The sequence below is a fragment of the Macaca mulatta genome, chromosome 11 (assembly GCF_049350105.2).
Source record: "Macaca mulatta isolate MMU2019108-1 chromosome 11, T2T-MMU8v2.0, whole genome shotgun sequence".
NCBI lineage: Eukaryota > Metazoa > Chordata > Mammalia > Primates > Cercopithecidae > Macaca > Macaca mulatta.
Genome location: NC_133416.1, coordinates 69,913,287 through 69,938,640, shown reverse-complemented (window position 1 = coordinate 69,938,640; position 25,354 = coordinate 69,913,287). Strand labels below are relative to the sequence as shown.

Sequence of the window (25,354 nt, the reverse complement as noted above, 5' to 3'; positions counted from 1 at the left end):
TGGAATCTTCACAGTCCTGGGATCATTTGCTAGAGCACTTGTTCCTAAATAATGTAATGATGATGCAGTTCTCAACATGAAAGTCTGTGAATTTTAGCAAAAGAAATGGAGAGGCTTCTGGTTTTCTGAATTCCATAACTCACAGTTCTGAAGGCGAGACTACTGAGACATTTCAAGTAGAGAAAGGTCACTAGCAATATCAGGGTGGTCCCTTGTAAAAGGCCTACAGGCTGGCTTCCAAGGGGACTTATATGGTGACGTTTATTATCTTGATGATTTACCAGTCTGGCTCTTAGCTTTTCAGGTTCAGCAACTGATTTAATCAAGATACAAAAAAGAGATTCATTATCAGAGTTGGTCTCACCTTAACCAAGCTCACAAGATTGATCTGTAAACCAAAATGCCACTTGACATTTACACAGAGAAATATAACTGATGGATATTCTTAAAGTACAAATGACTAGCTCATTCTTTCCTGTAGGCAGGCCTATGCAGGGAAGCAGATCATAATCAGGAGGTTCTTTGGTGAACACGAAATCAGAATAAAGCTGAATCATATGCTTAATGGTATAGGCTAAGAGAGTAGTCCGTCCCACACCAAATATGACCCTGCCAGTGGAACTAAGTTCCTTTGAAGGCTGTCAACTATGACTCCCCCTCTGCTCTGGTCAGTGTTTGGATAGACACCTGCCAATGTTTTGTCTCATTTTTTTATGCCTCAGGGCTAACCCAGGCCCATACCCACCCAAATCACCTCCCAAGTTAGTCTTTCTCCTAGATGTTAATACTTTCCATCAGCTTATAGTGTCATTCTTTCTCCTTAAGCTTACAGTTTAAATCTCAGCAATCTTATTTTCAAATTCTTAAGAGATCTCTTGCTGAACTTACATTGTTCAAGAGGAGAGGGTGACATTGACAAGTAAGCAGCTCACTCACACCAAGACTTATCATTTACCAAAAAAACCTTCACATTCTTGTTATATGCTTCTGCTATGTTGTATTATTTTTAATATTTTTCCTTAACTCATTTTTAAAAATTTAAATGATTTTTACAATAGAAAATGACTATTTTTTGTCACAAAAGCAACATAACTCTAAAACTAACTATATTGAAAACAAAAGTCCTTATTTTTCCCATGTACCTTTTTAGCTAGATACCATTTATCATGGAAAGCTCTGAGCTTGAGCAGCTCTTTGAGATACACTAGCAGCAAACTGAGACTGCCCTCAATATAATCAAAAACATCAAAAGAGGACTGAGCAGGTGAATAATGTAAGACATTATCTAATGTATTTATATTTAGTGCCTTATCCCACTACCATGTAAACAATAATCTCACATTAGGTGTCCTACATTTTGGGAAAAGAAGACCTTGACTTTTTCTTATTGTAAGTGTATTTGAAACTTATTTATACAACTATAGTGATGCCTCCCCCTTCCCAGCCTCCCTTAGCCCTGGCTTCTGCCTGATGCTCTACTGACTGTCTCGTTCCTGCCTCTCCTGCACAGGTACACACTGGCAGCTCAGGACCTGGTGATGCGTGCCCGGGGTGTGCTGAAGGACAGAGGATGGCGGATATCTAATGACCGACTGGGCTCAGGAGATGACATTTCTGTATATGTCATTCCTTTAATACATGGAAACAAGCTGTCATGAAAAAGGCCCTGGGGATTGGGAGGACAGAGGGGAAGAAAGCTGGGATGCCTCTTGGCAGGACGGAACTGGGAAGTGCCCCAGCTGAGTTCCAAGTGACGCAGTCTCTTCCCAGCCCAGGTTTGGAGTTCGCGGCCAAAAGGCTATGCTTCAAGATGACCCTTTGGTTTCCATTTCTTCTTTAGTAACAGGTCAACTCAACAAGAGCAAAACACAAAGGCTGCTACCAAGTGTTGTATTTCAGTTCCTTTCGTAGGCCTCCGAGGTGGCCATTGCCTATTTGGGGTATATATGTCATATTTATTTTATCTCGAGTAGCTGGGGCAGCCATTTTCAGGTGTAAATGGCAGAGGACTCTTCAGCCTGTCAAGCTGCCAACTTCTCTACGGGTTAAAAAGTGCTGCATTGGAAAGTAGGGGTCATGCCTCAAAATGTAAGTGCCCACCTTCTAGGAAGCCTGAGATTTATTTCAGGGATTGCTGTCTGACCCCCGCCCCCTTCTCTTTTCTATTCTTCTGTTCTTCTCTTTCCTATTCTTTTTCTTCTCTGTTTCTATTCTTTTGTGGCAGTGGTGGAGTAAGGCAGGGATTTGTTTTACTGTATATTTTTTCAGTTTTTGACATTCCTTGAATCTGTTTTTTTTTTTTCCCCTTCCATAGAACAGGCCTGGGACTTTCCAACACCCTGCTGAGGAAGTTCTGCGTCAAAGTCCCAGCCAGGCTGGGTTGTCCCCACATCCTCCAGCCCACACAACCCAGGCAGCATCTGGGCTGGTGCCCTGCATGACAGAGGATCTTTGTTGTGTAACGTTTGTTCCCAAGTTGCATTTTCTCACCAAATCAGTGTGTTTTCATGAAACTATGAGTGTTTCTGTGGACCAGCAGTTCCTCTGTTGTCTTCAGTGGTCTCCCTGTGTGTCTCAAGGGTTCTCTGTGAGAGTCTGGATTTTCATTTCTGGAATGGCTGGCCCCATCCCACTTTTCTGTGTCATGGGGACACATATAAAGCAGTGTTTAATAGAGCAGTTTAAGAAGTTCTTCGCATCTGTTGGTTCACCATAACTCGTCTGGGGACCATTTTGGATTCAGGTTTCATGGCTTGTGACTGTCCCCAAGCCCACTCCAAACAAAGTGTAAGGATCAGAGTTCTGTCAAGGAGCAGCAGTTCTGTTCTCCCCATCATCGTTGTGCAAGGCCCCTCGGGGCGGGGGATGGGGGGGCACTTTAATAAAAGCATTTGAAATGGGTTGACTGGCCATTCCCATGCTGTGCTCCTTTTCTCTAGAGAATCATGTCCCAGCTCTTCCAGGTCCCACATCTGAGTGTTCACCACAAGAGCAGCAGCTGCAGGCACAGCGTGAGCCGTATCTACCTGCTACTTCTCCACTGGGAGGAATGGCCAAGTAGGACTGTAAAACTTCTGGCTCTTAGGCAGACTTGTACAGCCACAAAATTACCTAGTCTTCCTGCTGAGCTCCTGAGGTATTGCCACCATTTTGACAATTTTGAGTAATTAAAACACTCTTCTGACCGAAGAAGGAAAAAGGTCACTGATGTGACCCCCCCAGAATGCTAGACAGCTAATTCCAGTTCTCACGTTTGTTTGAATTTCTTCCCCAGAGGAGAGGAGAGAAACTTCTCCTCCAGGGCAGTAAATCACCTGCATTTCTGGAGTTGTCGATATCGTATTTGAAAGGCCTGGAGCCCCTCCTACTCAGGAATGAACTCATTCCACGGTGTGGAGACCGCGCCCTGTCTGGCAGGTGAAGCCCTGTGGGAATTCACGCCACCCGGTGTTTGTGGAAGTGTTGGCCTGGGAAGAATGGGACTTCAGCCTTGTCAGGAGTTGTCTTCATCTGACGGCACGTTTCCTCCCCGTGCAGTAGATCTTAGCTACCCCAGATATCTCTGTGGAGAGAAGTTTGTGGAAAATGCTTTGCTTCCTGGCAGTCTGATGCTGTGGGAAAACCTTCAGGCATGCGACAGCAGTGTGGTCCACTCCCTGTTCTGTCCTGGTGCTCAGAGTCATGTGTAAGTAGGAAACCTGAGCGAGTCTTCCACAGAGGACCCTGAGCTGCCATCTTTGGGATCCTTCCTGTGTCCCCACTGCCTTTCATTTACTTGCTTTCCTGGGCCTCTATCTGGGCCCTACCTTGAGCTTCTCCAGTTTTATTCAAGCCACCAGAGTAAGAATTTGGGTGTAGATGTCACAACTACCTTCTACTCAATTCACCAATTCATTTACTGCTATGGCACATCTCAGGAAAAACTCTAGAAACCTCTACATCTCTAAATCCTCTATAAAATCTTGAGCATTTAGTCCTGCTGGTTTTAGTTAGAAAGGCATCCAGGAAGTGTTTCCATAAGCCCCCTAGGGTGGAAAGATCTTAGTTACAAGATAAAGTCATATTTGTGTTTGGGGGATGGGAGGAAGACTATAAATGAGGTGAAGAAATCAAAAGTGGGAAACATGATGTCAATGAAGCATGGCAGATCTGCCCAGCACTGATATCGCTCTATAAATTGAGCTTACTCAATTTTGGCCTTATTTTTTACCCAGGCCCCATGTCACCCAGTCCTGAAACAGTAACTGTGTCTACATAATGGGTTGGCCCTTGGTGTGTTCCTGGAAAAGTCAAAGGACGCACACTTCGAAACTCTGCAGAACGTATTTATACACGGTTCTGAAATCTTGCGTATCTGACTTATAGCCAAATTTGCTTGCTCGAATAGCCTCAGAGGAAGTCTTGTTTAATAAAAAGCTTTTGATGTCTGTCCTAGTCAAGTCTTTATGGTTGTCTTGAGGGGTGTGTGGCTACTTTAATGAAAGGCTTTTCTGCTCTAAATCTCTTTGCTGGGCTGGGCCTCTTCAGACTATCTGGTGAAACTCCTTTCCTTAGAACAAACTCACTCCGTCCAGACTCTGTGGCATTTTGCTAGATGATAACCAAAGCCTTGTTCCTGTAGCCAGTGTCAGCAGTCAGAGAGGTGGAGGGTGTGCTCTGCTGCGGTTGCGCATGCCTATCAGCTGTTCTTGAGGTGGAAAAGAAAGGTGAAAATCGGACTAGGCCAAGTACTCAGCTGTCTTAATAGGACAAAGCCTTAAGCAGTGGAAATTTCAGTTATTTTCCACAGTATTCCATTTTGGAGGATTTGGGGTGTTTACTTTTTAAATTCTTAAACAACTTAACCTCCATGAGGCTTTGTGAAGTCAGTGGTGACCACCCTCCTCTTACAGTGTTCTCAGTATTCATTCACTTCCAGGGAAGAATGACAGCCACAGGGAGATGGTGGTGGGGAAGAATGACAGTCCCAGGATCCAGATTTAGCCTCAGATCTTCCCCATGCAGGCAGGGTTTTCCATTTAACAAGAGCACTCGTATGAAAATGTTAGGGACAAATCTCCCATGTCTTTAAAATTCTGATTCTCCTCTTGATATCCCCTTCCTCACCTGCCAATCAACTTTATCAGGCCACAAGTGGTCACTGGTTTCTCTTCCACAGGTTTGAGGTTCTCAGCTTTCCTTAAGTGACCCAGCAGCTCCGCTGTTTTCAGAGTGAATATGCTAAGCTTTGATGAGATTCTATTTTCAGTAAGTCAGTGCTTCTGGGACACTCGGAGAAAGCTGTGAGAGTCATTGTCTATGCAAAGAACAACCAGGCTGATCCTAAAAGTTATCCAGTCTAAGAAAATGGTAAAACAAGGTCTGGCCACAGCACAGAATTTTATGTGAGGAACTCAGATTTTTGAGGACTTACAATTGCAGAGAAAGGTTGCAGCCCGCACACCGTAGCCCACCTCTCTGAGCAGACTTTGGTTCTGTGTGGTGATGTGGCGCATGTTTGTACACTGGGATTTTTCAAAGGACGCTACGCGAGCAGCCTGACTTGCCTGTTCTGTGAGGACTGTGGCCTTTGTCAGATGGAGTGCCAGTCTGCAGAGGACTGCTCTTTCGAATCCACAGTGTTATCTGTGTAAATAGCTTTAATTTTTCCTCTGTGTCTTAGGTGTGAAGTTTTGTTCATGTAGCAATCAGGTAGAGTGACCAAATAAGGCTGTAAATGTGCTGTAGTTTTCTACTGTGATGTACTTGAAGGAGAACCTGTGTCCTCTACTTTTCTGATCTCCCTCAAGTATTTTGTGTTTGTTTCCTGAGTCCTGAGGTTATTATTTCACTCCTGTTTTGCCCCCAGTTTTCTTTGTTTGTTTGTTTGTTTTTTCTGGAGACCCAGGGAGGCCCATGGTGGAGATCATTTGTAAGGAATGGATCATGGTCTGGGTTTCCGAAACTACCCTACGTACAGTGAATGAGAGAAATCTGCCTGGAAATGGTTTCAGAACCATGTACCTTTATGCTTTGTGATTGTGAAACATTGACTTTTTTGTAACCCAAAAATGAAAACTGTTTAGTAAAGGGGATCTATTTTGTGTGTTTTGAAACTTAGGTGCAATGTCCCCTGGAAAAAGCTAAAGAAATGTATATGTTCAATGACATTTTAAAATAAAATATTATATATATGTATATAGGACATATTCAGCAAAACTTTTTTCTGTCTTTTGTATGAATTCAATGTGAAGTTTCTTTATATCAGGTCATGGTCAGGTAATGGTCTGGTTTCTTTATATCAGGTAATGATAATGACACAAAGAGTATCATGGCTCAATGTGAGGTTATCAACTGTGAACACAGACTCGAAATCCAAAGGGAATGGATGCCAACACTATAAGCCTTCACAGGAATAACAGTAAAGACTAATACATTTCAACTATGCCTCTAGAGGAACTACCATGGATACCATCAGTAAACACATGAAGAATTCAGAGAAAATAATTACTCCCAAGAGGTATTCTTAAGTGAGAGGCCTAGAGCCTCATCTTGCTAAAGACAGTAAGAATCAAGACTTCCCTTCATTGCTTAAGCATTTTAAGTACGACAAAGGGTTAGTAAAATGTACCATCTTATAGAGAAAAGTTACCATAACAGGTGGGATAAGGAATCAGAGTATGCTAATTCTGCTTAGTTCTAAAATCCAGGAAGTTAAAAGTAATCTATAAAATACCAACAAAATATTTTAAATGACCAGGCAGGGTGGCTCATGCCTGTAATCCCAGCACTTTGGGAGGTCAAGTGGGGAGGATTGTTTGATCCCAAGAGTTCAAGACCAGCATGGGCAACATACCAAGACCCCATCTCTATAAAAATTAGCCAGGTGTGGTGGTGACTGGAGCTCTGCCTATAGTCCCAGCTACTCAGGAGGCTGAAGTGGAAGGATCACTTGCACCCAGGCTGGGGCTGCAGTGAGCTGTGATTGTGCCACTGCACTCCAGCCTGGGGGACAGAGGGAGACGCTGTCTCAAGAAAAAAAAAGAAAAACCTATTTTGAATGATCCATGGTCTTGATTCACAAAAGCAAGCTAAAAGTGGAAGCTTGGGAAGGAGAGAATGGAAGACAAGTCATATTAGAATGCGATTATTGTGAAACATCCCAGCTCTGTTCACCTTCACTTGTACCCTAATGCTGATACTGCCTCCTCCTCCCCCACTCAGTAGTGGAAAACAATGGAAAAAATCAATGCTTGGATTAGATACCAGGAGATTGGGATGTTTCTTCTCCATGGAAGATGGAGGAGTTTTTAACATTCTGTCATGATTAGCTCTTGAAAGGTGTGGCAGTTGTCTCCCAAAATGGCTGCCAACAATGCTTCCTAGGTCTGTGTGCAAGTTTCCTTTTCCCATCAAGAGGTGGAGTTTGTTTCCCCACTCCTTGAGTCTGGTCTGGCTTGTGACTTGCTTTAATAGAATGTAGAAGTGACATTCTGAGACTTCCAAGCTGAGATCTCTGGAGGTCTCCTAGTACCTGCTTTCACTCTTGGAAGCCAGTCACCCTGTGAATGTCAGACTAGATTAGTGAGTGAGTAGAGGCCACGTGGGAGAGAACCACAGTGCCCAGACATTGGGAGTGGTGCCCCAAATGAGTCCCTCCAGGTGATAACATGAGGGGAGAGAGGCCTAGCCAGCTCTCAGCTATTTGGGTCATTCCGCTTGAAGTCACAAACATTATAGAGCAGAGAACCATCCCCACTTAGCCCTGCTTAAATTCCTGGCCCACAGACCCATGAACAAATAATAAGGTACAGAGAACCTGGCTCTTGGGGTTTGGGAATAAAATGGTTAAAAATGTAAAATGTTTAAAGAGAAAATGGCATTGAGAAAATACACTTCTGACGTGGGAAATAACCTTCCATATGGAATGTGGTAGGGTGACTGAAATGGGAAAACCAGTTTTTTAGCAATCATGCAGAGATGAACATAATCCCTGCATTCACGTGTATGCTTTTGCTGCTGCTTGCAGCTGATAATGAGCCTTACTAAGCCAGGAAAATGATGGCCATTTGGAGGCTATGAGCCTAGAAGGGGAGAACACTAATTTAACCACACATTTATGATAAGACCATCCCATGTTATACTACTTATGACCTTTGGTACAGTCAAGTGGTTCTTTGATTCCAAAGAACTTAACAGTGTTAGGGAAAATCAGACCATTTTAAAATTGTGTGTGTATATTTAAAAATTCTCTTTTAAAAATCTCAGCTGGACATGGTGGCTCATGCCTGTAACCCCAACCTCTGTGAGGGCGAGGTGGGCAGATCACTTGCGCTCAGGAGTTTGAGACCAGCCTGGGCAACATGATGAAACCCAGACCCTACAAAAAATACAAAACTTAGCCAAACGTGGTGGTGCACACCTGTAGTCCCAGCTACTCAGGAGACTGAGGTGGAAGGATCATTTGAACCCGAGACATCAAGCCTGCAATGAGCCACGATCGCATCACTGCACTCCAATCTGGGCGAGAGAGCAAGATCCTGTCTCAAAAAAAAATCCCTATCTACAAAATACTTCACACTTGTTGCCACCCCAGTTGTTTCCTTTAAATGACAAGCCAAAGAATGAATTACATTTCCTAGCAATTGGTCTGCCTTTTTAACTGTGTTCTCTATCATTAGAACCCTGAAAAGACTGCTGCTCACTCAGTACATTCCCTACATTTTCAGTCTCTTGTCTTTCACTTCTGACAAGATCCTCCAGCTAGCTAGCCCTTTTTGCTTTATTGATTCCAATTAGGCTGCCTGACAGACGTTCCAAGTATGACTGAGCACAAGGTGGAGGCAGGGTGCAGCTCTGTTGTCTTCCAGGGACTGGGTCGGATCAGTTTGTTTGTGCAAGTGGGGCCGTGGACAGGGCTTTGGAAGGTCTGAACGCAGACCTAAAGGACAGCTCTTCCCTGAAAGGGGCATACAAATCTGAGCTTTTTTCTTTAATCCTCTTTTTAAAATTTGATATTTGCAAATTTAGTCACTATAAAGTAAAAGTAGGTGAGCTCATTCAGAATTGTGGGTGGGGGTGTAGGAATGGTTGACATGAAAGTGAGAGAAATGTGGAGTTACAGCAGCAAAATGTCCCAAGCTGAGCCACCTCACATCCTTTAAACATTGCAGGAAGTGTAGGCTTAGTGAAAAACATCTTTGATTTAAACTAAATAACTGTAAAACCTGAAAATGGTGGTCTTAGCAGTTCTGAATTAGATATTACCTCCCTATTGAGTTTGGTCAGTGAAAAAAAAGAGTTGGGAGAAATTTCTGGAGAACTGTGAAGTCTCCACTATTACTGTCTTAGGTGAAAACATTAAATTTCTTATTTTGGGAATTTTTTTTTTTTTTTTTTTTTTTTTTTTTTTTGGAGAAAGAGTCTTGATCTGTGGCCCAGGCTGGAGTACAGTAGTGCAAACATGGCTCACTGCAACCACAAATTCCTAGACTCAAGCGATCCTCCTGCCTCAGCTTCCTAAGTAGCTGGGACTACAAGCATGTGCCACCATGCCTGTAGAGACAGGGTCACGCTATGTTAGCCCAGGCTGGCCTCAAACTCCTGGGCTTCCACCTCAGCCTTCCAAAGTGCTGGGGTTATAGGTGTAAGCCACCGCACCCAGCTCATTCTTGTAATTTTTAAATACAAGTCAGAGAATATTTGGCCAATCTACCAATTGCACCATAGACTTTGGAGGAAAATTAACAGTGTGGTTGTTCTCATATTTGCAAAAAAGATAAATGCTATCATAAGTATTACATGCCTTAAAATGCAATGCAAATAGACTCAAATATTTGTAGATGAAATATTACCAATGTATGTCTTGGATTTGCTTCAAAGTAATAAAGGGAAGGGAGTGGACGGGTTTACAGATGAAACAAGATTGGCCATGTTGAAGAAAGTTGTGCAAACTTGGAAATAAAAGGATGACTGCATGTTTTTTTTCAGTGCCTTTCCTGGAATATCATCTGCCAGTGCCACCCAAGGATTATTTATTTAGTTCTTAGGTTATGGTTCTGCAAACTTTTTCTGTAAAGATCCCAATTGTAAATATTTTAGGCTTTATGAGCCATTTGGACTCTGTTACAGCTACTCAAACCAGCTATTGTTGCACGAATGCAGCCATAGATAATCTGAACTAAGATCTGTTTTAAGACAGTATAAGGTCAAGCTTTATTACTTGACTAGAAGAATTAACTCATAAGAATGTGGCCTGATCTTGCCTTTCTGGTGTGAAATGAAGAGAGTCAAACACATGAATGAACATTCACGGCCTATTGCTAAGGAAAATTCAGGTAGATCCATAATCATCTTGTTTTATAAACAGAGCGCAATTTATAAATTTGCCAGTTTGTATTCTAAGGTAGTCCTACATTCAGCTTTTAGTCATATTGGTGGTAGATGCATCGGGGTTGTGATACTGTATTTTCTCAAAACTATAACACTATCAATTTTATAATCTGCCACAAATTGAAAATGGTTAATATTTTTTTCTAATTTAAAAGGAGGAAGTTAACCCATCATTTGCCACACTCTAGTCATGAGGCAAAGGAAAGCATACATGTACTCTGTTCTTACAATAATAAAAGTATCTCATAATAAAAAAGTTTATTATGCCCCATGCTGGCTACTTGGGATTAATTCTTTTATCCCCTGCTCAGGTAGATGTTATCATTTTTTGCAGGTGAGGAAATAATTTCATTCTATTGTGATCCGAGAACATGCTTTGTATGATTTCAATCCTTTTAACGTATTGAAGTTTGTTTTGTGGCTTAACATAGAATCCATTCTGGAGAAGGTGCCATGTGCACATGAGAAGAACGTGTACTCTGCTGTTGTTGGCTGTTCTGTAGATGTCTGTTAGACCTAGTTAGTTCATCATACTGTCCGAGTCTTCTGTTTTCTTATTGATCTTCTACCTAATTTTTCTATCAATTACTGAAAGTAGGGTATGAAAGTCTCCAACTGTTACTGTTGAGTTGGCTGTTTCTTCAATTCTGTCTTTGCTTCATGTATTTTAGGGTGGGGGCTCTGTTGTTAGGGCATCTGTGTTTATGTTTTCCTGATGGATTGGCCTTTTTATAAAGTATCCTTTGTCTCTGGCAGCAATTTTTGTCTTAAAGTTTATTTTGTTACATATTTGTACGGCCACTCCTACCCTTATTTGGTTACTTTTTGCACAGTACATCTTTTCCCATCCTTTCACATTCAACCTATTTGCATTTTTTAATCTAAAATGCATTTTATAAAGAAATATAGTTGGGTTATTTTTTTTAATTCATTATGCCAATCTCTACCTTTTTTTTTTTTTTTTTTTTTTTTTGAGAGGGAGTCTTGCTCTGTCGCCCAGGCTGGAGCACAATGGCGCGATCTCGGCTTACTGCAAGCTCCGCCTCCCGGGTTCACGCTGTTCTCCTACCTCAGTTTCCCGAGTAGCTGGGACTACAGGCGCCCGCCATCACTGCCGGCTAATTTTTTGCATTTTTAGTAGAGACGGGGTTTCACCGTGTTAGCCAGGATGGTCTCGATCTCCTGACCTCACCATCCGCCCACCTCGGCCTCCCAAAGTGCTGGGATTACAGGCATGAGCCACCGCGCCCGGCCTCCAATCTCTACCTTTTGATTGAAATGCTCAGTCCATATACACTTAACGTGATTAACGATAAAATAGGAACTACATCTGCCATTTTGCTATTTGTTTTCTATGTATCTGTCTGTTTACTCCTTTATTTTTCCATTACTGCCTTCTTCTGTGTGAAATGATTTCTAGTATACCACTTCCTCTTGTTTCTTTTCTTTTTTTTTACTTTTTGCAACTCACTTTTATTGTTTCTTTATAAACTTCCTCTCCCATGGAGGAATATATTGTTACAGTCATTAGCTTATCTCTTTTTTAAAAATTCTATGCTAACAGCAGTGGAGCCAATAGGAGGAAAAACATAAGTTACAATAGAAAGGCACTTAGAACCTGTTAAAATACTGATATCCTGGAATGTGCAACAACAAACCAACGACAACATCGAAAACTACACTGGCCCTTCCAAACCTGGTCCTTCACGGAATCACATGCTGAGCTCACTTCTAGTGCCCTGTTCCCCTGTTCTGCTGGTGTCACAAACCCATTGCCCTCGCCAGGGACTTAAGGCCTGGAGCCTTCACAGGGGGAGGTGGTGCCCGGGTCCTGGGTGGGGCCCCAAGAAAGGAGACCAGCTCCCTCCTACCTTGCTCACAGCCTCTTTGAGGGGCAGAGCCAGCACGGCTGGGCCTTTTCCAGACTGGGGTCCAAAGCCCAGCAGCAAGATGGGCGCGGTCAGGGTGACTCCTCTGGGACAGAAGGGCAGTTCAGGAAAGGGTGGGGTCAGCAGAGCTGCCTAAAGGAACTGTTACCGAGGACCCCACTGCTCTCCTGACAGTTATTTTCTTAATGGTTTTCCTGAAGATTACAGTAACATCTTAAAACAATATAGTTTGGATTAATACAAAGTTAATTTCAATAGTAAATAAAAACTTAGCTGCAATATACACTTCCATTTCCTTCCTTCTCTTCTGTGCTATTTGTCATACAAACTACATCTCTCTACAGTATAAGCCTGTACTTATTACTAATAAGTTTAGTAATTGTTGTTTTATGTAGTTAAATTATATGGGAGAAGAAAAGAGTTACAAACAAAATACATTTCTACTGCCTTTTATGGTTTCTGTGTATTCACCCCTAGAAGCGTTCTTTATTTCTTCATGTGGATTCAAGTTACTCCCTAGTGTCCCTTCATTTTAGCCTGAAGGACTCCCCTTAGTATTTCTTGTAGGCCAGGTATGTGGCTCATGCCTGTAATCCCAACACTTTGGGAGGCCAAGGTGGGAGGATCACTTGAGGCCAGGAGTTCAAGACCAACCTGGTCAACATAGTGAAACCCCATCTGTACAAAAAACTTAGCCAGTGTGGTGGCTCACGCCTGTAATCCCAGCACTTGGGGAGGCCGAGGTGGGTGGATCACTTGAGCTCTGGAGTTCAAGACCAGCCTGGGCAACATATCAAAACCCCATCTCTACCAAAAAATCCAAAAATTAGCCAGATGTGGTGTCATGCACTACTAGTCCCAGGTACTTGGGAGGCTGAGGTGGGAGGATTGCTTGAGCCAGGGAGACGGAGGTTGCAGTGAGCAGAGATCGTGCCTGCACTTCAGCCGGTGTGATAGAATGAGACCCTGTCTCAAAAAAAAAAAAAAAAAAAAAGGAAAGTTTAAAAATAAACCAGGTGTGCACCTGTAGTCCTGGCTGCTTGGGAGGGTGAAGTAGGAGGCTCACTAAACCCAAGAGTTTGAGGCTGCAGTGAGCCATGATCACACCACTGTGCTCCAGCCTGGGCAGCAGAGTGAGACTCTGTCTCAAAAAAAAAAAAAAAGCATTTCTTGTAAACAGATCTGCTAGGGCTGCTGCAAACCTATTCTGCCTCACTGTTGGCTGCTAGTCTGCTGGTACTCAGAGCTGTCATGGTTGAGAAGCTGTTAGTGTTCAAGCCTACCACAGATCTGGAAAGAGGGGTAAGGAGACTGGTCAAGTAAAAATGTTACATACAGGTGATGTCACGTGCCTGTAATTCCAACTACTCAAGATGCTGAGGTGAGAGGATTGCTTGAGCCCAGGAGTTTGAGACCAGCCTGAGCAACATAACAAGACTTTGCCACTAAAAGTCAAAATAAAAGTTAGCTGGGCATGGTGGCACGCACCTGTAGTCCCACCTACTCAGAAGACTGAGGTGGGAGGATCCCGTTTGAGGCTGCAGTGAGCTATGACTGCACCACTGCACTCTAGCCTGGGTGACAGAGACCTTGTCTCTTTAAAATAAAATGTCACAAAGCTCCCTATTTTTACTGAGATTCAGCCATTTTTCTTGAATACACATTCCTCAGATTGTTGCAGTCCTTTGGTTAATTTCCAGAGGTCTGAAAAAGTTGGTTCTGGCAATTTTTGCCAGAATTTTCTCTGTATGGAGGAGTAGATTTCAAGAGGTTTTTATTGTGCCATTCTGAAAGCCCTTTTCCAGATGAAAAAGATAAAAGTTCAGGTAGGTAAAGCAGTTGCCCATGGACACAGTGCCAAGCAGCACCAAAGCCAAGATTTCAAATCCAAAGCTTATATGTAGTCAACACCCAACTGCCAATTACCACTCCAGTTTTCTGTAACTTCTCACTAGATAAGAAGGGGTAGTCGCAAAACCTCCAGTGTGTACACCCTTATTTGGATGGCATTTTTAACAAAGCCCTTTCACATCGAATCCCCATCCGGGAACTTTGCACTGAGACATACTAACTAATCAATGTCATCTGCTGACCCACCAGCACCTTTTTCTGTAAAATGTGTTTTTGTCACAGGCATCTTATTTTCCTCTCATCTAGTTTTGACTCTTGCTCAGCTGTAGCTCTGCCAACAGCTCCTTAGCATGCACTATGAAGGTGTATGTTGGCAAGGCTTGTCTTCATGGTGACATGGAGTACCAGACCCCATTATAAGGCCCTTACACAAGCAGAATGAATGATGTGTTACCCCAGGGGTTTTAACCATAGTACCTGAATCTTCTAACTTTTCAGTAAATAGTGAGGAGCAGGTAAGATTTGGCTCTTTATAAATGCCAACTAATAGTCAAAAAGAACAGATAGTCAGGGTCCGGAAGAATTGAAAAAAAATTATGTTCAAATCCTCTTGAACTAGAAGTATGCTTAAAACAGATCCTACATTCTTGATCAGTGGTCTGTAATAGAAGTAATGGTAAAAGGTAAATCTTTTACCAGGCTGCCCAGTTGCACTATTTGTTATAAAACCCAAAGTGTCTGGATGGAAAGTCATTTGCTGTAGTGGTATCACTATTACAGCTCTTGACATCTCTCTCTGTGGGCTCAGCTGACCTGAAATAAAATGGCCATTTCACATACTAACAGGGCATTTTTCGATGATCTGTTTGACCTTTGCCTCTGGGCTCAGCAATAAGAAGAGTGATAAAATGACATTTTTAGCAGAACAAAGGAACGAAACCCAAAGAATTTAAGCTTAAGGGAGCTTAAATCTAACAATGAAATAGCTGTGAACGTTTAGTTAATACCTGTCCCTTCCTGCAGTGCTTCTGTAGCTCGTCAACATCACCTGAGAGCATTAAATAAAACCCTGTCTACCAGGTCAGATCTCAGACCAATTAAATCAGAATCCCCCAGGGAGGGACCCAATCATCAGTATCTTTTGAATGTTTTGGCCAGACGCGGTGGCTCATGCCTGTAATCCCAGCATTTTGGGAGGCCAAGGTGAGCGGATCACCTGAGGTCAGGCGTTCGAGACCAACCTGACCAACATGGAGAAACCCCAGCTCTACTAAAAATACAAAATTAGCCAGGTGTGGTGGCACATGCCTGTAATCCCAGCTACTTGGGAGGCTGAAGCAGGAGAATCACTTGAACCCAGGAGGTGGAGATTGCGGTAAGCTGAGATCACACCACTGCACTCCAGCTTGGGCAACAAGAGTGAAACTCCATCTCAAAAAAAAAAAAAAAAAAAAAAAAAAAAAAAAAAAAAAAGTTTTCTAGGTGATTCTAAGGTGAGAACCACTGTGTAAAGATATTAAGGACACACCTCTAAAGTAATGTTGGCAGACTTATCAGACAAAAGATACAGGATATCTACTTGGATTTGAATTTCAGATAAAGAAATTTTTAAATGTATGTCCCGTGCAATATTTGGGTTGTACTCATACTAAAAAAAACTATTTACTATTATCTGAAATTCAAATTTAAATGGCTGTCTTCTATTTTATCTGGGAATCTTACACAGGACAAAACTGAAAAAGCAAATAGGAGTAGAAATAAAGACTCAGCAACAGGGAAATTTCACTGGGTATAACCGTCTCAAAGAACAAGATCACATGGAATATAACAAAAAGTTGTGCCAGGCCAGTGCCATCCTGAGGGAGAGTTCCCAGGTCATGGAGGAGCAGGGAGGACTTCAGGACTGACTGCTGGACAGACCTCCTTAGTACCTGTATTCGTGTGTCATAATAAAATATCATGGGCTGGGTGGCTAAGGTGCCAGCAGGTTCCATTTCTCCCCAGGCTTCTCTGGTTGGCTTGCAGATGGCCTCCCTCTTGCCATGTCATTTCTCTGCGTGCACAAATCCTTTGTGTGTCTAAATTTCCTTTTCTTCAAAGGACACTAAGCAGATTGGATTAAGGCCCACGCGTGTGACCTCAATTACCTCTTTATAAAGGCCCTATCTTCAAATACAGTCACATTCTGAGGTACTCGCAGTTTTGACTCGCATATAAATTTTGAACACATTTCAGCCCTTAACAGTGTCCCTCACTGGACTGGAGTCCTGAGTGGCTATGAGGTGGTTAGGTTGGTAGGGCAGTCAAGCATTATTGTTCTTATAGCCTCTTCCCATGGCAACCCCAGCCCAGCCACCCCCACCCCATCCCCTGCCCCCCAGGCTGTGCAAAAGAGTGACTGTGCCCCTGAGCTACTAGGGAAGAGAAAAGGGGCTTTTTTTTTTTTTTTGAGACAGCCTTGCTCTGTCCAGGCTGGAGTGCAGTGGTGCAATCTCGGCTCACTGCAACTTCTGCCTCCCAAGCCTCTAGAGCATCTGGAATTTCGGGCACGTACCACGACGCCTGGCTAATTTTTTTTTTTTTTTTTTTAAAGTAGAAGCAGGGTTTCACCATGTTGCCCAGGTTTGTCTGGAATTCCTGGCCTCAAGTGATCGGCACCCCTCGGTCTCCCAAAGTGTTGGGATTACAGGCGTGAGCCACCGCGCCCGGAAAAGGGGCATTTTTTTTTTTTTTTTGGACGGTGTCTGGCTCTGTCGCCCAGGCTGGAGTGCAGTGGCGCGATCTCGGCTCACTGCAAGCTCCGCCTCCCGGGTTCACGCCATCCTCCCGCCTCAGCCTCCCGAGTAGCTGAGACTACAGGTGCCCACTATCACGCCCGGCTATTTTTTTTGTATTTTTAGTAGAGACGGGGTTTCACCATGATAGCCAGGATGGTCTCGATCTCTGACCTCGTGATCCACCCGCCTCGGCCTCCCAAAGTGCTGGGATTACAGGCGTGAGCCACCGCGCCCGGCCAAAAAGGGCATTTTTGATGGAAGTTACAGAAAGGAGGGTTAGGAGGGCACAAGTGGAATCCGCTCTTTTTCTGGGGAGGCGAGGAACATCATCAAATGGGAGGATGATAAGGGTAAAATGGAAGAGTATGTTACACCAACAGGGACCACATGCAAAAGAAAGAATATGCAAATGATAACCATTTCTCCTGAGGCTGAGGAAACAAACAAAGGGAGTAGGTAGGGTACAAGAAACAAATCACGATTTCTACAGCAATGGAAGAACTGTAGACACCCTCTCCACGCCACCCCTGCGGCTGACTTCTCCCCCGTTTCTTTTGTCCCTTTCAGAAAAAAACAAAAATGCCTCAAGTGTTATGAGACTTTGCTCAGGAGTTGGAGAAAAGACAGCTCCGTCTTCATTTTATTGAAGTCACGGGCTTGGTCAGCTTTCAAGAACTGGATTCACTGTCTCAGAGCAGCTGACCTGGGTTTTACTGCTCTGGGGCATGAATATGCATGGCTAGGGGACCCAGATGTGCGAGGCTGCAGGGGGATTTTCAGGACATGCAGGCTCACACGCACACACGCGGGCCTGCCGGGTTTGAGGCGCTGCCAACGGGAGGAGCAGCCGCGAACCTGCCCTCCCAGGAGTTATTCCTGCGGAGTCTTTGGCCGCTGCCTCCCCGGGGCTCCCTCGGGCAGGGGAGGCATGGGCGGGCGTGCAGGGCCTTCTTCCCAGAGACCTGAATCGCAGGTGGAGAAGGGTGTGGGGGAGGACTGGGTCTTTATTTAGGGTTTTAGACAGAGGGGAGAGCACATCATTCTTTCCGTTTTGTCCTATCCTGCATTTACAAAGAGCTGTGGTCGGGCAAAGGGGTGAGACGAACCAGCTACCAATGAAGGGAGAAATGGAGCCCGCGAGCCACTCAACTTTTCTGGGGTGGTAGAAACACGGAGGTCCAGTGTCTGCTGCAGAGCCGTGACCCAGGCCTCCAACGCGCTGAGGTCCCGTGTCTGCTGCAGAGCCATGACCCAGGGCTCCCGCGCGCCTTTTTCCCCGCGCGCCTTTGTCCCCGTGCGCCGCCCACGCTCCTCTCCCCGCAAGGTCGCAGCGCGGGCGGCCGCTGTCTCTCCGTCACGGCCCGTTAGGCCGCCTGGCCCGCAGCCTCTCGCTGCCATTCCAACGTGAATGAAAGCCTCCTTAATAAGAGTGTAAGTAAAAGCCAGGCTGAGAAATGAGTTTTCCGTCCCAGCAATCACCGGCCTAACCTCAGCTGTAAATAGTCTCGGGGAGCCACCAGATGGGAGTCCCCACACCTGGGGGATCCAGGCCATTATCTCAGCAGCGCTGCCAACAGCTGGGAGCGGCTAGAACGCGGACCTGGGAGGCAGCGCCAGTCCCGCTCGGGCACAGTGGCAGCATATCACTGGGGGCCTCCCCCCACCTCGCTGGAGGACCCTCCACCTCCGCAGTGCTACTCCCTTGGGGCCGAGTGTGGCTGCCGGAATAATCTCAGTCTGTGGTGTCCTTGGGAGGGATGGCGATCAGGCCCCCTAATTTATGGTCATTGGTGGAATGGCTGTAACATGATTTATCTGACCGCGGAGGAGATGGCAAAAGCCTCGAGAAGAATGATTGGCCATCCAGGCTTTGTGCATTTCTGATTGGCCTTATTAATTTAGAACAGAGCCGGGGAGCAGCCTTCCTGTCTGAGTCAGAAAAATCAACTTGGCAACAGCCTCCACGTAGAGTCGGTTTTGGGGCTGGCAAAGGTTTAGTTTTTGCCGAAACTGAAGGAGTAATGTATTGCTTCAAGCAGTCGGGGAGTATGACAGAATGTGCTAGCACACTGATTAAAGCAGATTTAGTTTGAAAGAGGGTGAAGATCATTTGGTTTGACTGATTCTTTTTTTTCTTCTTCGTGTTTGCACAGACCAAAGACATCAGTGTTTGGTGGGTGGGAGGGAGGAAGAGTGTTTTCTTGTTTTTATTGTTAATGTTTGACTACTGGGGGAGAAACACAACACTTGCAGCTTAGAAGGGAAGAAATTTGGGGAAATCAGGAAGCAAGTAAGTATTGGAACATGCTTTTTTAAATGATAGAGTTCACAATCCTTGGGAAAAACATTTCTTGCCTTTTGAGTTCTCCTCATACATCATAACTTATAGAATCTATAAATTATTGGATAAGCATACCAAATACACCACACTTCACAAGGTCATTATTCTGTGTTACAGTGGTAACTGTCACTTAAATGTCACCACTGAGTGATGCAACTTTAGTCCCATGAATAAAGGACTAAATACGAATTTCAGGGAGTTATATTTAGTGGAAAATATTTTCATACAAATGAATGATATATTCAGTAGAGGTGGATATGTAATTGAAATGCACATCCATTGATTTATCATGTTTATCTGTGTGTGTAGGACTCAGATGCAGACACAGAGCACTAGGCAACCTCCAAATATAATCCTTAACACTCTGTTCTTCAGGGGGACCAGAACAAAGCCAGAGACAGCAAGAGAATGTGATTGCTTGAGGGAGGGGGCAGGTTGTTGTCACACATGCAGCGGCACAATCATTTCTTTTCTTTGTAGTTCTAACCAGAAAAATAGACTGGGAGCAGCTGAGCACCAATTTATTTTGCTGCCTGAACTGATGAGTGGTTGCCTTAAATGTCACTGAGTTGGAAGGTTGTGCATTTCATTCGCTGCCAGGTTATAGGAAGCTTTGAAGCAGGTCTAGAAAGCGATCAGTAATTGTCTTGCCACCTATCAAGGTGGGCAAGTGCAATCCTGCCAGGTGGAATTGGCTCAGTGGGGGATGAGGGCTGCCTGTCACCACTGACTAGTCTCATCAAATGCTGCTTGAGAAGAAACAAAGGTGGCCCATTTTGTCTCATTAAAGAGCAAAGTGGAATGGAAGGTAAGGGTTACCTCCCAGGACAACAAAAATGGATTTGGAGGTTGTTTGGGCCACAAGCCACAGCATGTGCATACAACGCAGAGGTCCTGTGTCCAGTTCCCTAAACGTGTAACACTCACGTGAAGTGTAGTAATAGAGGTAAGAAGAGAGTGCTGTGGAAAATCAGGGGAGAGAGCATTTCAGAATCTCAGAAATGGTCAAGGAAGGTTTTCCATACATGCTGGGCGCTGCACTGGGTGCAGGATAGGTGAAGGATGAGTAGGAGTTGGTCAAGGAGAAAAGGCAAAGGTCATGCTTGCTGTGGTGGAACACAGGGCATAAAGGAGAAGAGACAAGATGGAGATGACCAACGCTGCCCAACCCTGGGTAATGCCCAGTGAGGATCCTCAAAGTATGACTTCAAGCTGTGTCTCACCTCTTTGTGAAACTACATGTTTATCAGGGAGCAGAAATTTCACTCCCTAATTAAGATCAAATCAGATGTCTCCTCTAATTTTCTAAGAAAAAATAATAATGGGAAACTCTAGACGTTTCTTCAAGCACAGCTAGCCATAATGATCACAGGACAAGCCAAAATAATAAAAGAAAACTAAACACTGAAATCCTAATATAATTGTTTTAGCTTAAAGTAATCCTACTCCATTAATATGACACATGACACAGAAACAAATCAGAATACTGCATGCAGTCTCCTCAGCTCTCCACACCTTGAACTCTAGTAGTTTTCCTCTAAGGACAGACAAGCTGGCAGTCACCAGCAGCATTCCCTGGATCCCACACAATGGTCCGGTTTTGCCCCTCTGCTTTGTCCTGCTGGGCTGCTCTCAGGACCCTGCGGGAAAGTCATCTGTCATCACAACAAAAATCAGCTCAGTTTGTTTGCATTCATTTGCTCACTGGGTAGCTCCCTCCCAGGCCACTCAGTCCATGGCCATTTTTTCCTCAAAAAAAAAAGGAAAAAATGGCCACTTCCTTTCTTCTTTAGCCTCCTTCTCCTCCTCCCTCATTGTTCAAACCATTGTCGAGCATCAGAATTATGACTGGAGAATTGACTGTTGCCCTCAGTCAAAAAAAGAAAAAAGGAAGAAAAACATCTCTTTTGTCTTACTTCAGTCAACCTCATGGCTATGTGGATGTGTTTCTAGCAGCCCTACTTTTCTCTATAAAGATGTAATGCTACTAATTTTGTCTTGGAAAATGCACATTCTTTAGTCATGGATTCTAGGCCATCATAAACTGCATTTCCAAGACCTCTATTCTCATATAGTGCCTATCTTACCTGAAAGTACTTCTTCCCTTTTTGGTTGTGTTATTCAATACCTCTCTGTGCAATTTGGAATTGAACCTTTGGGGAGGTTTTCTTGGAGGACTCACAGTACTTGTATATCAAGGGCAGAAGCCTGGATAGCCCAGGGGCTTGCCAAGGGATTCCAAGATGTGCTCATAAATAGCAGTTCTAGGTAACTCTGACAGGATGGGTGTTTTTATTTATTCATTTTGCAAACATTACAGAAGCTCTTCCATATATTTCAGGGGTTATGGAGATGAATAAAATGCCTCTACTCTAGGGAAGCAGACACCTAAATTTGTAATGCTCACATGAGATGGTACAATAATAGAGGTAAGAAAAGAATGCTGTGGAAAATCAGAGGAGAAAGTATTTAAGAGTCTGCAAGGATCAAGGAATGTCTCCCACAAATGTTGACAACTGCACTGGGTCATGAAGGATGAAGCCGAGAGTTGGTTAAGAGAAGGAGTGGAGGTTGGACATAGGTAGAAAAAAAAAGCTTAAATGGGAGGAAAAGTAGGATAGGTAGAGGCAAGAAGGAGGAGTCTATGGGCTGAAAGAAAGAATTAACAAAATGGAAAAAATGGGCCAGGCATGGTGGCCTACACCTGTAATCCTAGCACTTTGGGAGGCCAACGTGGGTGGATTACCTGAGGTCAGGAGGTCGAGACCAGCCTGGCCAACCAACATGGTGAAACCTGTCTCTACTAAAAATACAAAATTAGCTACGTGTGGTGGTGTGTGCCTGTAATCCCAGCTACTGGGGAGGCTGAGATGGGAGAATCACTTGAACTGGGGAAGCAGAGGTTGCAAGTGAGCCAAGATCACACCATTTCACTCCAGCCTGGGTGACAGCAAAACTCTGTCTCAAAAAAAAAAAAAAAAAGGAAAAAGTGGCCATGGACAAGAGTGAAAAAAAAAGCTAGACCAGGTGTGGTGGCTCATTCCTGTAATCCCAGTGCTTTGGGAGGCTGATGTGGGAGGACTGCCTTAGGCCAGGAGTTCAAGACCAACCTAGGAAATAAAGCAAGACCCCCATCTCTGCCAAAAAATTAAAATAAAAAACTAAAATAGTAAAAGTAGCTAGGCTCACTCCAAGGGCAAACACCACTAATCATCTCACCACTATCTATCTCACAAATGATGTTGACTTCCAGGAAATGAGTGACTCAGTGTTCACAATATGCTATTAAGAGCTTCAGACAGGTATGGAAGGGGGAAAATAATACCCAGGCATTGAAAAAGTTTGGAATACATTGAAATGATATTAGCTGTTATCTATTATTATCTATGGGTAGTGGGATTATTAATGCTTTTAATTCCTTCTTTTTACTTATCTATATTTTCTATTCTATGGTGAATGTGAACACTTGCAAATAAACTATTTTAATGGGCTACTATGATCTTTAATGAAAACACATTGTATTAGTCCATTTTCATACTGCTATATAGAACTGCCCGAGACTGGGTAATTTATAAGGGAAAGAGGTTTAATTGACTCACAGCTCAGCATTGCTGGGGAGTCCTCAGGAAACTTACAATCGCGACGGAAAGCAAAGGGGAAGCAATGCACCTTCTTCCCAAGGCAGCAGGAAGGAGAATGAATGCAGGAAGAATTACCAAACACTTATAAAACCATCAGCTCTTGTGAGAACTCACTCACTATCACAAGAACAGCATGGAGGAAACCGCTCCCATGATTCAATTACCTCCACCTGGTCTCTCCCTTGACACACAGGGATTATGGGGATTACAATTCAAGATGAGATTTTGGGTGGGGACACAGCCAAACCATATCACACATTCTAACTTTAGGTTCCTAAAGTTAACTTCTTGATAATGGCATTTGATCCACATGTGAAAAGGTAAAACTGAAAGATTAAGACTATCATTCAGTGGGCAGGTTTTGCAGAGATAGTGTGGGGTAGGTCTCATTTCTATGTATGTAAATATTACCTCCGCCACCCTCCTCCAACCCACAAGGGTAGAGACAAACCTACAGTCATCTTAGTAGCCCCTGCTCCTAGCACATTATCTGGTACAAGTAGATGCATGTTTACTATTGTTTAATGAAAGAATGCATATTTGAGAAAATAGAACCCTCAAGCATAGCCCACATAAACAAGGAGGTTCAGCATTTTCTTGCCATGTAACTAACTTACTTCATGACCTCAGAATTTGGGGAACTGTCTAGATGAAAACGAACCCCAGAATAGAAAGCCTTTTGTGGAAGGCAGATTCCGATATGGCTCCCTGTGATCCTGCCTTCTTGTATTCACTTCTTTGTGTAAATCCCTTTCCTTTGCCTATGGACTGGACCTAGTGACTTTTTTTTTTTTTTTTTTGAGATGGAGTCTCACTCTTGTTGCCCAGGCTGGAGTGCAATGGTGCGATCTCGGCTCACCGCAACCTCCACCTCCCGGTTCAAGCGATTCTCCTGCCTCGGCCTCCCAAGTAGCTGGGATTAGAGGCACGTGCCACCACGCCTGGCTAGTTTTGTAGTTTTAGTAGAGATGGAGTTTCTCCATGTTGGTCCCGACCTCCCAAAGTGCTGGGATTACAGGTGGGAGCCACTGCGCCTGGCTATGACTTGCTTCTAAGAAACAGAATACCCAAATAGTGATGGGCAATTACTGCTAAGATTAGAACACAACAGACCTTCACTTCCATCTTGCCAGCACTCTCTCTTGCTAGCACTCTCTCTGGTCCTCCTGCTTGCTTGATCTGATTAAGCTGCCATGTTGTGAGACGCTCAACAGAGAGGCCCAGGTGACAAGGAATTGACCAGCTGCCCACAAGAAACTGAATCTTGCCAGCTACCATGTGAATGAGATGACTGCCTCATTGAAACAGACCCAGCACCAGTCCGCTTGCATTCCTGTCCCTCAGAAAACTGCAAGATAACTAAGCGATAGGTAACTAAGACACCTTTCTTGCTGGTTTCTTTTCATTGTTTTTTTTGAGCTATATTCCTTACTTTTCTAGTGTCGACTGTGCAGTTAGTTACTCAGAAAATTCACTCATCAATTTACTGTGATGTGAGGGAATCACTGGTTTGCGAACTACATACAGGGTACAGTTTTAGATACTCTACAGCAATGTCCACTCCCGTGGATACTTCCTGAAAAGGGACAGCCTCTCGCAGGCCCCACTGCCTCTCATTATTGAAAGCAGCTGGCTCTTTCCTTAAACTGTAATCCTTTTTATCCTGCTTCCAGACTCAACCTTTATATCTCAGGGGTGGAAAAGCTTCAACCCTCGCACTTGACAAAATGAGTATAATGAGGCTCGGAAAGGGGAAATGACCTGCTCACTTTCACACCACTAATCAGAGTCGGAGTTCGGAGATGAAACAATAAGGTCTCACCAGGCATGGTGGCGTGTGCCTGTAGTCCTAGCTACATGGGAGGCTGAGGTGGGAGGATCACATGAGCCCAAGAGTGCATCTTCCTACTCCTGGCCCAGGACAGACGTCTGACCCTAATTCCATGCTCACAGTCTGTGAAGTGAGAAAACATTGCAAATTGAGCAATAGCTTCATATCTCTGACTGGAACTCTTAGGTTACCTCACCCTAGACAGCAAGGCTTGCTTCTGTTTGGGTGCCAGGCTCACTCTTTCCCTGTGGACTTGCTGTCTTGAGGCTTGGTAAACCACAACTCAGAAACATTACCCTGAATCCTCTAAAGACTTTTTTTCCATGTAGTCAGCCTCTGCTCAGCCATGCGGAACTGCCTGGGATCTCATAGCATGTTCATTGCTCCGTCCAACTTGATACACACTTAATACATTTACAGTTTGCTTCACCTTTAGTTCCCCCTTTATTCCACCAGATTTATAATTTGGGGACAATACTTCCCATGTAGTGAATTCATCTTCACTAGTTGATATATCAAATGAATATGGTTTGATCTTGAATAAATACTTAAACTCAATTTAAACTTGGTTTGTTGGCTTACATTCTCCTGGTTAAGTTTTACCTTTATTAGTGAAGTTATCAAACATATTAGTTTTAATAGTTGACAGGAAG

General features: G+C 43.9%; 1 protein-coding gene across 11 annotated transcripts in view; it reads left to right on the top strand.

The window, feature by feature from the left end:
- Positions 1 to 6,198, top strand: part of PPM1H (protein phosphatase, Mg2+/Mn2+ dependent 1H) — a 288,801-nt gene extending 282,603 nt beyond the window's left edge. For 2 of the 11 annotated variants that reach the window (XR_013401193.1, XR_013401190.1), the window contains 4 exons: positions 1,511 to 3,136; positions 3,275 to 3,417; positions 3,538 to 3,685; positions 4,215 to 6,198. Coding sequence is in view for 2 of the 11 variants with exons in the window: in XM_001116776.5 (XP_001116776.1) it covers positions 1,511 to 1,658 (148 nt within the window). In the remaining 9 variants the exon portion in view is untranslated. Of the gene's footprint in view, positions 1 to 1,510 lie in introns of all 11 variants that reach the window. The other 9 variants (XR_013401192.1, XR_013401188.1, XR_013401191.1 and 6 more) reach the window with 6 other exon arrangements.
- The last annotated feature ends 19,156 nt before the right edge of the window (positions 6,199 to 25,354 follow it).